The following is a 14084-nucleotide window of genomic DNA, read 5'->3' on the forward strand; positions in this document are numbered from 1 at the left end:
TGAAACACCCGATCTCTCCTCTGTATTGGGCTTTACAAGCACCCGAAACATAAATGAGCTTCACAGGATATGGATCAGCCCTTACACGTAGCCTGTATGATTTCTGCTTGTGCTGTAAATAAATACGAAAGTCGTCGTGTTACATTTGCCTTCCTGCCGCTCTGATTACAGCTCTGAGCCGCTCACCCACCCCTGCACCGACCCGGGTGTCTGGAATGGCGGCTTTCAGCTTCAGCAAAATGTTAATTCTTGTTTGCAGCCCCTCCTTTACCAGCTACTGGGTCGTACGTCCCCATCCTGGAAAAATTAGCATCGTGTACAAATTTCGCTCTTCTCCAGTTGAGAATTTTTTTGCTCAGACACATTTTTATATGTATATGGCAAGGGGTGCGGTCACGGTCATTGCCTCGGGTTAGCAAACCCTGCGCTGCATCGCACCAGCTGGGACTGCGGAGCCGCTGCCTGGCTTTCTGTAATCCCCCACGCGTAATATGGCTTTTCCTGTCCGATTACTTGTTCTGTATTAAAATCTGCAAATGTTTATCCTGCGGCTTGGTAAATATCTGCCTAAAAAATTTCTTTTCAAGAAGTTTGTCGACTGATTTCATTCATCTTAAAAAAAAAAAAAAAAAAGAACAAAATAGGTATAAACTCATTGTCCTCACTCAGGAAACAACAGCACCGTTACACGTGACGAAATCTTACAACGCGCCGTAGAAAGAGTTGCATTGTTCTTCGTTAAACCTCGTCATGTACACCGTAACCTGGAACGCCAACGCAGAGGCCAGGCGAGCCAGCATGCCCGGGTCGTGACGCTCCTACCACCATCACGTAGCCACAGCAAGACTGAACGTGGGAACAAATGAAACTGGGGTGGAACCAAAGCACAGATCAAGCAGAGGTCGTCTACCGTCTAGAGATAACAAAGGAACCACTGGCAAACACTTTTTATCCGGATAGGCTCAAAGAGCTGGGTTGAAAGGCTCCCACAAACCTTGTCTAATACAGCAGTAAGCCGCAGGCTGGGTCTTGTAGCAGCGGCTGCAGAAGCGACGTCGATGGTCAGCGATAATCCAGACGCACCCTCTCCCCCGGGCAGATAAACCCTTCGGGACTACGTACAGGAACTTACGAAACGCTGTCGTAAAGACAACTTACGGCCTTTGTAGGGAAAGGGAAAGAAGTCCTTTTTCTGCTGTTTGCTCCTCATTTTTAAGCCACTTGGGATCTTTTCAAGCCACAGTGGCCAAAACTGTTAATTTGTCGGAAGACAGAGTCACCAGCCTTGTTTCCTCAGTCGGGTCCGTACAGACACACACTCACAGCGACCAGGTACGACTGCACTGCCAACAGGACACTAAATAAGGATGCTCCACACGACAGACCACGGGCTCCCGACGCACACCTACACTCGGGGTGGTCCTGTGCCCCCGGCTTCCCTCGCCTCTCCCCGTGCCAGCGTCCAAGGGTCAGTGGGATATTGCTTGTCGAAGCCGTGGCGAGCCGGCAGCGGTGCCGAGCGCGTTAGCTCTTGCAGCCGGCGCCGTTCACAGGAACCTTGGACGCGGCGGGGCAGTCGCTCCGGAAAGCGTCGAGGTCCTCGGTGGTGGTGGCTTCGGGGCCGGTGGTCCCCGTCCCCTGGGGCAGGCAGGCGCCCCGGGGACCCCCCTGGCTGCGCCCGCTGCGGGAGCAGTCGTGGTGCCCGTGGTTGCCCAAGCGGCTGGAAGCCACCACGGCTTTCATGGCGGCCTGTTGCAAAGGCACAGTGGCGCGAGCAGTTATTAGCGTGTGTTTCTCCCCTTCGATGCCGTTCCCGAGGCGCTCGAGCCCCCGGAGCGTGCGGAAGGGGAGATGGTGCCCGCACCTTCGGCCACACCGAGCTGGGAAGCCCAGCCCTTCACCTCGGGCAAGGCTTCTCCCGGCAGCAGCTGCCTCCTCGGGCAGCCCAGCTGCAGCTCCCCGGGGACGCAGCTGCGCAAGGAGCCGCTCCGTCGTCCTTCACCCCTCTCCCCGAGCCAGCCCCCCGAGCTGCCACGTGTCGCTGAACATTAATCTGCTCGGGGCAGGGGATCCTTCAAACCCAGCGCCAGCGGCTCTCGGTGGCCCCAGCTGTTTGCACGAGAACACGAGCCACCCCGGGGGTCAACGGGGCTTTTTCACCTTACCTTCAGTTTCCGCCTGGCGTTAAATTCCTGCAGTTTCTTCTGCGTGCTGTCCATGTGAGCAAATTTAGCAGCTTTCCCGGTGACCCAGGGATGCTCCAGAGCCTGGTAGACCGTCAGTCTCTTCTGGGGGTCCAGGACGATCAATTTTCTGACCTGTAGCCAATTTCAGACACACGAAGAGGCTTCATTTGTTAAACGCCCCTAGTTGTGTTATCTTTACAAGCATTGATCTGAAGGCTTCATACTCGGCAGCCCCAAGCCCCGGCGCTGGCTTGCTCACCAGGTCCTTGGCGTTGAGGGAAACCTCATCCCACCACGGGGACACGAACTCGTAGTCGCAGGTGAGGATGCGGCTGTACATGTACTGGTCCCCTCGCGGATCGAAGAAAGGCTCGAAGCCGCAGAGCCTGCGAGCGCGGGAGAGAGGAGCTACTCTCACACAGAGTTTGCCGGCTGCTCGCGGTGGGCTAAGGTGGAGCAAACCGTCTCGCCACCACGGTTTCACTGCCCGCGCGGCCCCGGCAGCGTTACTCACAGGATGTAGGTGATGACGCCCACGGACCACATATCCACTTCAGGGCCGTACGGGCATCCATGGAGGATTTCGGGGGCTGGAAGCAGAGTTTGGGGTTCAAATGTGTGGGGGTCCCGGCAGCGTGGCCACAGTGGGAACCTCACGGCGGAGGAAACAACTCCTGGGTACCGGCAGCGTCTCCCGAGCCCAACACAGCCATCTGCCATCCCTGCACCGAGCTGTGCGTGGCCTCAGGCAGGGAGCAGCCTCCCCGGGTCTCCCCCCCGCCCCCCAGCTCTTCCCTCCCGCTCACCGCAGTACCCCGGCGTCCCGCAGACGGTTTTCATGGTGTCCTGTTCATCCACGATCTTGGAGAGCCCAAAGTCACCTTGGAGGGACACAGAGGGGAGCGGCGCTGCCGTCAGGGAGAGGTGCCGTTAACCCCCCTCGTGCCACAACCCCCCCCCGGGGGGGCCCCCAGCAAACCCACCGATTTTAAGGGGAGCGTCGGGGGACAGGTCTGCGTAGAGCAGGTTCTCCGGCTTCAGGTCACGGTGGACGACTCCATTTTCGTGCAAATACTACAGAGAGCGAGAGCAGGGATGTGGGAGGGAAGGGAAGGGGCAGGGGAAGCCCCTTCTGCCTCGGACAGAATTCGGGAGGAGGCGGCAGTGATCGGGGACCCGGCACAAACACGGGACCAACTCGCCCGACTATTTCTTTGGAAACACCCAACACCTGCAGTGCCGGGGCTGCCGGGGCACGGGAAGGACATTTCCCATAATGAATTTCCATTTTTAAACCCTCCCGTTGCCATAGAAACCCCATCTCCAGCCGACCTGTGATGCAGAGCAGCGCTGACCTTCCTCCCTCCTCTCCTTCATCCCCCCCAAACGCGGATCAGAAGAGGCATCTCCGCCAGCAATGCCTTCGGAGAGCCAAGGGCGAGCGGGCAAACGCCTCTCCCCAGCGATTTTTGGGATGGTGCGGCTCTGGGTGCCTCTCCCCAGCGATTTTTGGGATGGTGCGGCTCTGGGTGCCTCTCCCCAGCGATTTTTGGGATGGTGCGGCTCTGGGTGCCTCTCCCCAGGGCTATTTGGGATGGTGCAGCCCCCGCAGCGACACCCCTGAACCACACACGGGACCCCCTCGCTGGGCCGTCCCCAGGGGCTGTGGAGGGGACGCTACCAAAATGGGGGGCACGTTACCAAAACGGCTTCCAGGATCTGCTTGACGACATGGGCCGCGTCCCGCTCGCTGTAGAAACCCCTCTCCACGATCCTGCGGGCACACGGGGTCAGCGCGGCAGCACCCTGCCCCGCACGGACCCCCCGCGCCCCCCATCCCCTGCGTACATCAGCCCCCTCCGTCCTCATCCTCCCCGCACCGTCCCGGGGAGATTCGTCCCCCCTCGTTAGGAGCCGGGATGGGGATCGCAGGGCCGGGCGTACCTGTCGAAGAGCTCTCCTCCCGTCACCAGCTCCAGCACCAGCGCGATCTCGGAGGGCGTCTCGAAGATCTCCTTCAGCTTGATCTGCAAGGGACGACAGGAGGGGTGCGGATGCGGAGCCCGGCTGTGCCAGGAGGAGCACGCGACCACCGGGCTGCTGGGCTGTGAGGGTTTTACCGGGGCAGCCGGCACATTTCCCTCCTTGCCTTTTTATTTGTTTGAACGGGATTTTTTTTAACTGTTTGGAACAGCCCTGCTCACTTAATTGTGCATTAAAGATGATGCTGGGGATGGGAAGAGACAGGCGTGCGGCGCCTTTATCCTCTTTATGTCTCCAAGCTCGTTAGCTGGAAGAGGAGCTCACCAAAAGCTTTTTAATTTCGCAGCTTCATCGACCGCGCTGGCACCTCCGGCTCCTCCGTCCAGCCCTGCGGCGTGGGAGCGATCCCGGCAAAGCCCTGCCCTCGTCCCTCCCGGGACGGATCCTGCACGTCCGCACTTGCAGGGATGCAGGAGAGACGCGCGGAGCCCCGAGGGGCCAAAGCCACCTCTGGGACCGGGGCCCTGGGACCCTGCGGGCGCTTTCGGAAACGTCCCTTGGACCACTTTGCGGCAGAAGAGGCACTAAAGAAACGGTGTTTTTCTCCTGATTTTTGTTTTTTAGCTCCCACGCGAGGTGAGCTTGTCTGCACGAGACCTTTGTGCCACCGCAGCAAATCTGGAATTAACAGGTCTCGCTTAAAACTACGTCAAAATGCAATTTTTTTATTTTTTTAATGGAAAACAGAGAATTTCATGCTTCTTAAGACTTTTGTGACACTGCGAATTTCATGGGGCTTTAATCATTACCTTCATAGGCTGGGTGACAAGCCGTGATACCCCGCAGGGTGAGAGACACTATGTGGCGGCTTATTGCATTATAATAATACACAGAAGCACTATAATTTTCCTATTAACTTCAAAAGTTTACAATCCTATTATCATCCACCGTTGAGGTTGGTGCTGAACGATAGCGAGCGCATAGATGGCACCAGCGTAAATAATGAAACGGAGCATCTCTTCTTCGAAAATCACTTGAACTTGGGAGTGAGCAGAACCCTACGGAAAACTCAGCGATTTAAATATTAAAACTGGCCGGCTGGTTCCTCCTCCACGTCTCTGCGGTGCCGCTGCCTGGAGAGTAAAGGAGGAGGGAGGGCAGAAATTGAATTTTCGGTTGCGTTTCTGATAACACATCAGAGAGGAGCCTCTCCCCATCCATGGCCAATGTCAGCCGAGCGTCCTCCCGGGCTGCCCCGAGTAGGCGATCCCCATCCCGGCTGTTGTCTCGGCATCTGCCCGAACATCCCAGGACAGGGAAGCGTCTCCGTGGAAAAGGCTGAAGCGTCCGATTGCTCCAAAACACTGAAACACCCCAGTGCCCAAGGCTGGCCCGCACCGAGCTGGCCCAGGGGCTCAGGGACGCCCCGGCTCCAGCCCTTTTGCCCCCATCAGCCTCATTTCTGGACTTCCTTCGGCTTCATCTCTTGCAGCAAGGTTTGGGAGGAGAGCGGGCGGGCAGGACATCCCCGCTGGGGCTCCTCCAGAGAGCACAGCCTTACTGCTCCAAGGACGGTTGACGTGGGCCGGGCTGGAAGCAGCCGTGCCCGGGGTTTTGAGCCATCCCGCAAAAAAACGGCAGCTTGGGCAGCAGCAGCCAGCGGCGAGGCAATGTCCCGGCAATGTCCTGGTGATGTCCCGGCCACAAAATCGATTGGAGCAGGGTCTGTCGCGCCCCCGCAGAGCCAGCCCCCAGCGCCGCCGCAGCAGCAGCTACCGGGTGGCTTTTTGTGTTATTTCTTTAACTCGGGTCGTCTCCGAGATGCTTCTGCAATTTGCCGGTGGAACTAAGCGGCCGGGAATAAGCCTTTTTGGCAGGTGGAGGGACGGGGGGCGTGGAGCCCCCCAGGCCCCCGCCATTGCAGAGGGGCCGACACGGCGGCCCCGGCTCTGCTGACACCGGTGGTGATTAGATCCGCTCCCGGGCGTTGCAAATCGTTCCAGCCGAGCTGCCGTTATCCCCCGAGCGCTGAGCAAGAGGAACAGCGGCTGGCCGCGCCGGGACACGGCGCCCGGCACTGGTGGCCCTGTCCTCCCCTTTTATCTCCCCTTGCAGGATTCATTACAGATGGGCAATTTTCTGTGGTATTCATTTGATCTCCTCGATGGAAATTGCTTACCAAATGGAAATCTCAGGCCAGAGGATGGGGGGAAGACGGGGGGGCCCTGGCCCTCGATATCGGAGCTGGGAAGCTCAAAGGCAGTGCAAGGACCCGGAGTTTCATGCAGCAGCGAGCGGGGAGTCACCGTGCCACGGCGAGGACCGGGCACCGTGAGCCCATCTGCAGGGCAGGGGGGGGACGTGGGGTGCAGGCAGGATTTCCCGTGGGGTCGTACTCACGATATTGGGGTGCGAGAGCCGCAGCAGGACCCCGATCTCCGTCCTCACGATCTTTTTGTCAATCTGGAAAGCAGAGCCCACACGGAAGTGGCGTTACCTCTGCTGCCGGGTCTGGGTCCGGCCCCCCGCCATACCGAGACCCCTCTCATGCACCCAGTAACCCCCCCCCAGCCCGCCGCACCCCCAGCCCAAACCCTGGCGCTTTTCTCCACCCAGGACCCCCAGACCACAGGAGTGATGCCCGGCTGACAGCCCCGTGCCCATCCCAGTGCCCCACTGGTGCCAAGGTGCTTTGGGAGCAGAGCAGAGACCCCCCCACCCACCCCGCAGCCCCCCGCCCACCGACACTCACCGTCTTCTTCAGTATCTTGGCGGCGTATGGGGTGCCCGTGCCCTTCTCCTCGCAGCTGTACACCACCGAGGTGGCTCCCCTGCGGGAGGACGGAGGTGCGTGAGGTGGCGTGGACGCAGCCGGGACGGAGAGGGGTCCCGCTCACCCCGTGCCCCCCACCGTGACCTTGGCCAGCACCGGACCCTGGGAGCTCAGCGTCATCTTCCCCCTGCGCATCCCCCTCCCCGCATCATTTCCAGCTTTCCTGGGTAAAGCCATTTTAATTAAAACCGAGTCCTACAAGGGGTTTAAATCCTTAAGCGGCTTTCACGACAGGACGGAGCCTCCCTCTCCTCGCTTGCGGCCTCAAGGACAACCTCAGCGGGGACCTCAGGGACGTTGCGAGGGTCCCCACCCCGGCCATGACCCCGCGGTGCTGGCAAGGCCACGGCACACGGGGCGATCCCGCACCGCCACAAAACCTCCCCGCCGGGTTAAACCGCTCCAAGTTACAAGAGGGATGGTTCCCGTTAAACCCCCAGCAGTGCCCCTCAGCTGCCAGGGATTTTTAGATCTAGTTAACGATGTTTTCTAACCACTGGACAGTGAAATCAACCCATTGCTTCAGGCCGTTACGGGGCTCATTTGCAATTTCATCTTCACTGCCTTCTCCTTGGAGCAGATTAATTCTCGCCCCCAAGTAATCGACCACGTTTTATTGCTCTTTGGCTTCGCTGTCTTCTGGGACCGAGTTCAGGCTCTGCCTCGAGGCGCGCGGCATCCCCGCCTGCCCGTGCCCTCGGCCCAGGCCAGCGCCGGCCCCGAAAGGCCGGCGCCGTGCGCCCCAGGGCCATTTTTTGCACCAAAAATCTCCCTTGAGACCAAGACCAACCCACAGCGTGGCTGCAAGCGACCTTTCGCTGCAGCACCACAGGCTGCATGCCCCAGCGCCGCCGGCGCTCCCCGGGGTGCTCTCCTGAAAGATTTGCTTTAAAAACGAGAGCGGATTTTGCAACTCATCCGGCTGAACTTGGGAATCGCGTTCCCATGGCAACGGCAGAGCCGGGTACCGCGGAGCCTGGGGATGCTGCGGGGCGAGCAAAACCCGGCAATTCTAGACGTTGGCCATTTTCAAAACGTTTTCTTCCTTTTGCTCAACGTTTTCTGTGAAATTTTATTTTGCAAATAAAAAGCAATTTGGAAACAAATTGCTCAGGCTTGGAGGGGAGAGGTGGCCGCCGCCCTCCTCTTCCCCAGCTCAGGAAAACGGGCAGAAGGCTTCAATTTGAACCCAAAATGGCATCACTGCTGCTGCGACCGCAACAAATAACGCGGTTCCAGCAGGAGACAAAGCCACGAGCGTCTCCCCTGGCTCCAGCAGCCCTCCCGCAGCTGTGGTTCAGCTCACGGCAGGCACCGTTCCCAAACGTGCCGGGTGGTTTGCAGTAAACCAGCAGCTCTCTGCCCTGCCGCCGCCTTTCTGTGCGCGGCAGACGCCTGGTTCTTATCCCCATTTCCCAGCCGGCGTGGGCGCTGGGGCAGCACCGGCAGCCCCCGCTCCTCCTCCTTCCACCCCCTCGCCGCGGCTGAATCCCAGCCCTCCCGCTGTCCAGCAAGATTTTTCCGCACGGACAATTTGCAGCCCGATTCCTGCTGCTAACAGGATCATTTAGAAGCCCTCGGCTCGGCGTTTAGGAGGTGCTGGGGTTGCTCCTCGGATGCGGCGCAGCCTGCTGTGCCCGTGGCGCGGCACCGGCTGCCCCTTGCACGTTCCCAATTACGGCAGCGGCTGGATTCGTGCCGGCATTCGCTACACCCCGGCCCCTCACTCTGCCGGCCCCAGCAGCTGCCTCTCGCCGCCGCTTAAGGCCTCAAATAAATATCCGCAATCAACCTTGACTGCGACAGGAGATAATTGCATTTGCTTTACAGATGAACTGGAAAATGTCGAACAATGGGATTTGCCAAGAGAGCCTGGACCGGCGGCGGGGGCACGCGCAGCCGGCCAAGCGCCGGGGCCGGCGTGTGGGGAGTATGGTGCGAACCTGCAGCCGAGCCGGCACGCCGGCTGGGTGCTGCCGCCCATGGCCACGCTGTGATGGGTGGGAGCAGCCCCCAGGCTGCTCCGAGTCACCCCTGGGGCACATCAGGTTGGGTCCTCCCCGCTGGCGCGGCAGCACGGCCGGTGGGACGGCCACCCCGCGCTCCCTCCATCCGTCCCCTGCTCCCTGTGGCTCCTAAGGCCAGGGCTGGATCCCACCTCGCAGTCTGGCACGGTGGCTCCGGCGGCTCCGGCGCACCGCGGCAGAGAGGCACTAAGCAAAAGCCGTGCGCGGCGAGCGGGCTCCCACCGCCCCGGATCACGCCGTGGGCCCAACGCGCTGAGCGTGCAGCCACAAGGGAACGGCTCCAAGACCGAGACCGGTTCCATTTAAGCCTGGATGCTGAAACTGGATGGATGGTTGAAAGGGGGCCTGGGGGCTCAGAGCCTGTCCCTCTGTCCTACCTCCCTCCGTGCAGGGCTGCGTGCTGGCCAGCCCCGGGCAACGCTGGCCGCACCTCGCTAGAAGGTGCCTTTATAAATACCTTCTTAGGTATTTATAAATACCTAGAAAGCAGGTATTGAAGAAGCCTTAAATACCTGCTTTTACCAAAGCTGCTGTTTTTCAGGCTCAAAGCCTCCCCTGCCGATGGAAGCCCTGCGGATGGCTGGGGCTGGCCCAGCCCGAACCACCACCGCCGACAACATCTGCTCCAGAGCCAGGGCTTGGCGGGCGGCACTGCCTCCTCTCTGCCGGCACAGCCCGGAGCCCCCCTCAAGCGGGACCGCCAGACTTGCCGCACGCCGGTTCCCAGCACCCCCTTGCACCCTCCTGCGCTGGGGGCACGGGGACACCGGCTGCCCCTTGTCACCTGCCCTGCGGTTGGGACGGCTCCCGGCACGGGAGCTCCTCGGTGCCAGCGCTGCCGCTCTCCTCCGCGGGACGTGGGAGCTGGGCCTGGGCGTCTCCAGGATGCGTCGTGGCTCCCGGGGCACCAGCAGCCTCCCGGGCCCGCGGGCGCTTGGCACCGGCCCCGAGTCCCCCCGGACGCCGCATCCTGAGGGTCCCACGAGGGCTGGGAAAGGGTCGAGATGCCGCGGAGGACGGCAGCGCCAGAGCGGCGTGTGCCAGCGGTGAGGGCAAACCCCCCGGGGAAGCGGACACGGGCACTGCCTTCGGGCGCGTTTAGAACGCGCGTCTCCTGGCAGCCCTGGGAAATGGCACGCAGCACCGGCGGGACCTGGCAAGCCAGCCCTGATGTTCCCTGCCCGTGAGGATTTACAGTAGGACCTCTAATAAATACATCATGAGAGCCTCCTCCAAGCAGCCGGCGTCTGCCAAGGTGGCTCTTGTCGGTGCCACCGCGTGCCCCACGGCTGCGGGGACGCAGCCGGTACCCTCGGTGGGGCTTTCTGACCCAGGTGGGACAAATCCAGATCTGGGAGTAAATCCCCCCTAGGGCTGTGTCCCTTTGCTGGGGCTCACGCTAGCCCTCCTCTGCGGGGGGCAGCTGCGGGAGGGACCCGCCGCGGCCCCACGCCGTGCCCGGCTCATCGCCCACCTCCCCAAAGCCTTGGGCTGCTCAGAGGCGAGACGGGTCTCAGCACGAGCCCGCTCCCCCCCCCGGGGGTGAGAAACATACGGCTCCGTGCGCACGGGGAACCCGGGCCCCATCCTGAAAACCCTCAGCGAGCGCTCCCGAAACCCCTGCTGCGGCATCACGACAGATCCCAAGCCCCAGCTTCCATGTGAGGACAGGGTCTCCCTCCGTTCCCTCCCCTTATCCATCCCTCTTGATCCATCCATCCCTCCGTCCCCCTTCATCCTCCCAGCCCCCTTCATCCCTCCATCCCTCCGTCCCCCTTCATCCTCCCAGCCCCCTTCATCCCTCCATCCCTCCGTCCCCCTTCATCCTCCCAGCCCCCTTCATCCCTCCATCCCTCCGTCCCCCTTCATCCTCCCAGCCCCCTTCATCCCTCCATCCCTCTGTCCCCCTTCATCCTCCTTCGTCCCTCCGACCCTTCCTCTCCCCACCAGGCCAGTCCTGCCCCTATCAGGACACACTCCTCTGCCAGGGGGGCTCCTGTCCCTGCCAGCCCCTGCCGACCCCCCCGGCAGCCGGTACCGTCCCAGCTCGGGGCCCACGACGTAGAAATCTTCCAGGGCTGTCTCGCGGTGGGACCCATCGATCCAGTACTCGCTGCCGGTCTTGGAGGAGGGCATGGTGGGCCGGGGGCGGCGAGCTCCCGCCAGCTGCTCGGAAGAAGAGACTCAGACATCGCCGTGCCCCCCCGCCTGGCTGCCCCCACGCGTGCGAGCGCCCAGATGGCCCGGCAAAAAGCACTGCTCGGGATTATCGAGCGCGATGAAGTCGCAGCCACAAATCTCCTTCCCACCAGGCACGTACGCTGCCTTTTTGGAGAGAATACCCCCCTCTCCGCCTATGTCGTGTACCCCCCCAGCTTTTCACACCAGGCCCCCACACTCCCCCCGTTCCCCGCCCCATCTCCATCCTTCTGGGGCTGCCTCGGCTTGTCAGAGCCCGGCAGGCCGGACCCTGCACCCAGAGCCCAGGCTGTGCCCCACGGACTGGCACGTTGGGGTATTTGCACCCTGATTCCTGCAGTCACCCCCCAAAACCACCCCGACATCGAGCACGGCCACCGGCCCGGGGAGCACGCCTCCCGCCACGGGTCCTCGCAGCCCCTTTGCAACCCCGTTAATATTCGGGTCAGATCTGGGGACCCGACACGTACCGTTAGCTGCGGCGTCGCTGCACGGCGGAGCCGTGTCCCCCTCGACTCTGCCTCATCCCCGGCGCGGGGCGGCTGTGTGGCGGAGGGTGGGCACTGGGTGCGGGGGCCCTTCAGTCCCCGCACGCCTCGGTGCCGGCGCTGTGCCCAGCTGCAGCCCCCCGGGCCCGTGCTGCCAACCGGCGGGCAGGGCCCCCGCGCTGCTCCCCACCTCGGGGGTGCTGAGGCTCAGCTCCTCGGCGGTGCTTGGCAGGGTGCTGGGGCACGGGGGTGGAGGGATGGAGGGGTGCAGGGATGCAGGGACGCAGGGACGGAGGGGTGCAGGGATGCAGGGACGCAGGGACGCAGGGGTGCAGGGATGGAGGGACGCAGGGACGGAGGGATGGAGGGGTGCAGGGATGGAGGGATGCAGGGATGCAAGGACGCAGGGGTGGAGGGATGCAGGGATGGAAGGACGCACGGACGGAGGGACGCCGGGCCGGAGGACGGTGGGGATGCGGGGTCGGGGCTGCGGTGCACGGGGACCCTCCCAGGCAGCATCACCGCCCGTCGCCGCGCTCCCGGCTGGCTCGGCCGTGCCCCCCCCCGGCCCGGCGCCGCCACTGCACCGCGCCCCGCCAGCCCCCCCGGGGCTCCGGGCTGCGCTCGGCGGTCGGGGGGGGGCGCAGGGCGGCCCCGGGCCCCCGCCCCAGCCCGCAGCCGCTCCCCGTCGCCCCGAGCCCAGCGCCGGGAGCCGGCCCCGCTCCCCGGGGAGCGCCCAGCAGCGCCCGGCCACCCCCTCGGGTGCCGAGGGCCGGATCCTGCCCCGCGTCCCGGGGAGCACCCTCAGCCCTGCACCCCCCCGGGGGCCGGGCCCTGCCCCGCCCCGGGGAGCACCCAGAGCCCGGCATTTCCCCCCCCCCCCCCCTTCCCCCGGTTCCGGGGCCGGATCCTGCCCCGGGGAGGACGCGGGCGCTGCCCGGCGCGGCCGCACGGTGACGCCGTCGCCCGCCGGATGGGAACGGGGGTGGGGGGGTGAAATAGGGGCGGGGGGGGTGGGAGGGGGAGGGGGAAGGGCGGGGCTGAGATTGGGATTGGGGCGGGATTGGGTTGAGGGAATGGGGAGGGAAAGGGGGTGGGAAGGGGGGGACTGGGGGTAGGGTTTGGGTGGGGGATGGGGTGAGATAGGGCCAGGGATGGGGTGGGATTGGGGTGGGATTGGGGATGGGGGTGGGACTGGGGATAGGGTGGGCTGGGGCCAGGAACGGGATGGGAGTGGAGATAGGATTGGGGATTGGGATGGGATGGGAATGGGGATAGGGCTGGGGTGGGACCGGGGATGGGGTTGGGGTGGGATGGGAATGGGGTTGGGGTGGGGCCAGGGCTGGGCTGGGGCTGGGTGCAGCTGACCCCGTGGCTGGGGCCGTCTACGCTGTCGGGGAGCCCCGTGGGGTTTTGTGTTTCCCGCAGCAAAGGGGCCCAGCAGGAGGTTCCTCCTCTCCGTACGAGGGGAGCAAACGAATCCCGGCCGAGCCCACGGCCGCGGGCGGCACCACGCCGGCAGCGTCAGCTCCGATACCCAGCACGCAGGAGGCGTGCGGGGGGTTCCGCGACACGCTCCGTTCCCCCCCTTGTCAGCAGCGGCCGGGAACCGGGGCTGCCCTCGCCCAGGGCCCGCCTGGGCGAGAGGGGCTCCTTTCCAAACCCTCCTCCACGGAGCTGCGAGCCAGGAGCAGATTTTTGTGTTTTGCTATTAAAAACTGGAAACGGGGAGAGCATCCCGCGGGGCAGCGACCTTCCACGTGGGACCAACGGGTGCCGATGCCGGCGGGGCCCTGGGGATCGGGGCCACTGCGGCTCGGATGGGAGAGCTGCATGAAAGGACCCGCCACGAAGGTCTCGCCAGCATGAAACGTTCTCCTTGTAATGGGCTTCCCAAGTATTTATTAGAATATTTTATCATATCTGAGGGAGGCAAACTCAGCCCTGCTTGATCTAGTCTAGTTGCAACTCTCTTTTGAAAGGGCTGTTCTTAAAGGGAATGACCTGCTAAGTGAATAAATTGACTCTGCCTCCATTTCTCCCCGTCCTGGTATGTTGTGGAGACAAGGGTGGGCTGGTTTGCGGAATTAATATTTATCACTTCATCCAGAACAAGCACAAGCCCCCTGTTCATCCCCAGCCCCAAAAAGAGCGGGGGGCTGCATTCGAAGAGCGGAGGCAGCCCCTTCCCTCCAGAAACCCGGTAATACACCTCTGGACGAGGGGGCTGCAATCCCACCCGCGGCGCCCGCAGACACCCACTCTGCCACCCATGGGTGGGCGCTGGACGGAGCGTGGGGCTGGAGCCAGCCTGGGCAGCGGGAGAGGGGATGGGGCCGTGATGGCGGCCGGGCGGCCCCAGTCCCCC

At 62.8% G+C, this 14084-nt stretch overlaps 1 protein-coding gene across 1 annotated transcript; it reads right to left on the reverse strand.

The window, feature by feature from the left end:
• Positions 1–1356: 1356 nt before the first annotated feature.
• LOC142420248 (calcium/calmodulin-dependent protein kinase type IV-like) lies at positions 1357–12007 on the reverse strand. Its single transcript, XM_075523942.1, has 12 exons — positions 11699–12007; positions 11068–11195; positions 6922–7000; positions 6570–6632; positions 4131–4213; positions 3888–3960; positions 3170–3260; positions 2993–3067; positions 2701–2776; positions 2446–2572; positions 2166–2318; positions 1357–1749 (listed from the first exon to the last, which is right to left on the reverse strand). Exons 2-12 carry the CDS (start codon positions 11163–11165, stop codon positions 1525–1527), a joined length of 1143 nt encoding a protein of 380 aa, XP_075380057.1. The 5' UTR covers positions 11166–11195; positions 11699–12007; the 3' UTR covers positions 1357–1524.
• Positions 12008–14084: the final 2077 nt, after the last annotated feature.

The sequence above is a fragment of the Mycteria americana genome, chromosome 24, assembly GCF_035582795.1.
Source record: "Mycteria americana isolate JAX WOST 10 ecotype Jacksonville Zoo and Gardens chromosome 24, USCA_MyAme_1.0, whole genome shotgun sequence".
Lineage (NCBI taxonomy): Eukaryota > Metazoa > Chordata > Aves > Ciconiiformes > Ciconiidae > Mycteria > Mycteria americana.

What these genes read in the sequence shown, in the direction of transcription:
- LOC142420248 (XM_075523942.1), bottom strand. Translation starts at nt 11,165, where the DNA reads ATGCCCTCCTCCAAGACCGGCAGCGAGTACTGGATCGATGGGTCCCAC. An exon ending in AGATCCTGGAAGCCGTTTTG is followed by an intron (nt 3,261 to 3,887) that starts GTAACGTGCCCC and finishes CGCTCTCTGTAG; the next exon opens with TATTTGCACGAAAATGGAGT. An exon ending in CGACGCTCCCCTTAAAATCG is followed by an intron (nt 3,068 to 3,169) that starts GTGGGTTTGCTG and finishes TGTCCCTCCAAG; the next exon opens with GTGACTTTGGGCTCTCCAAG.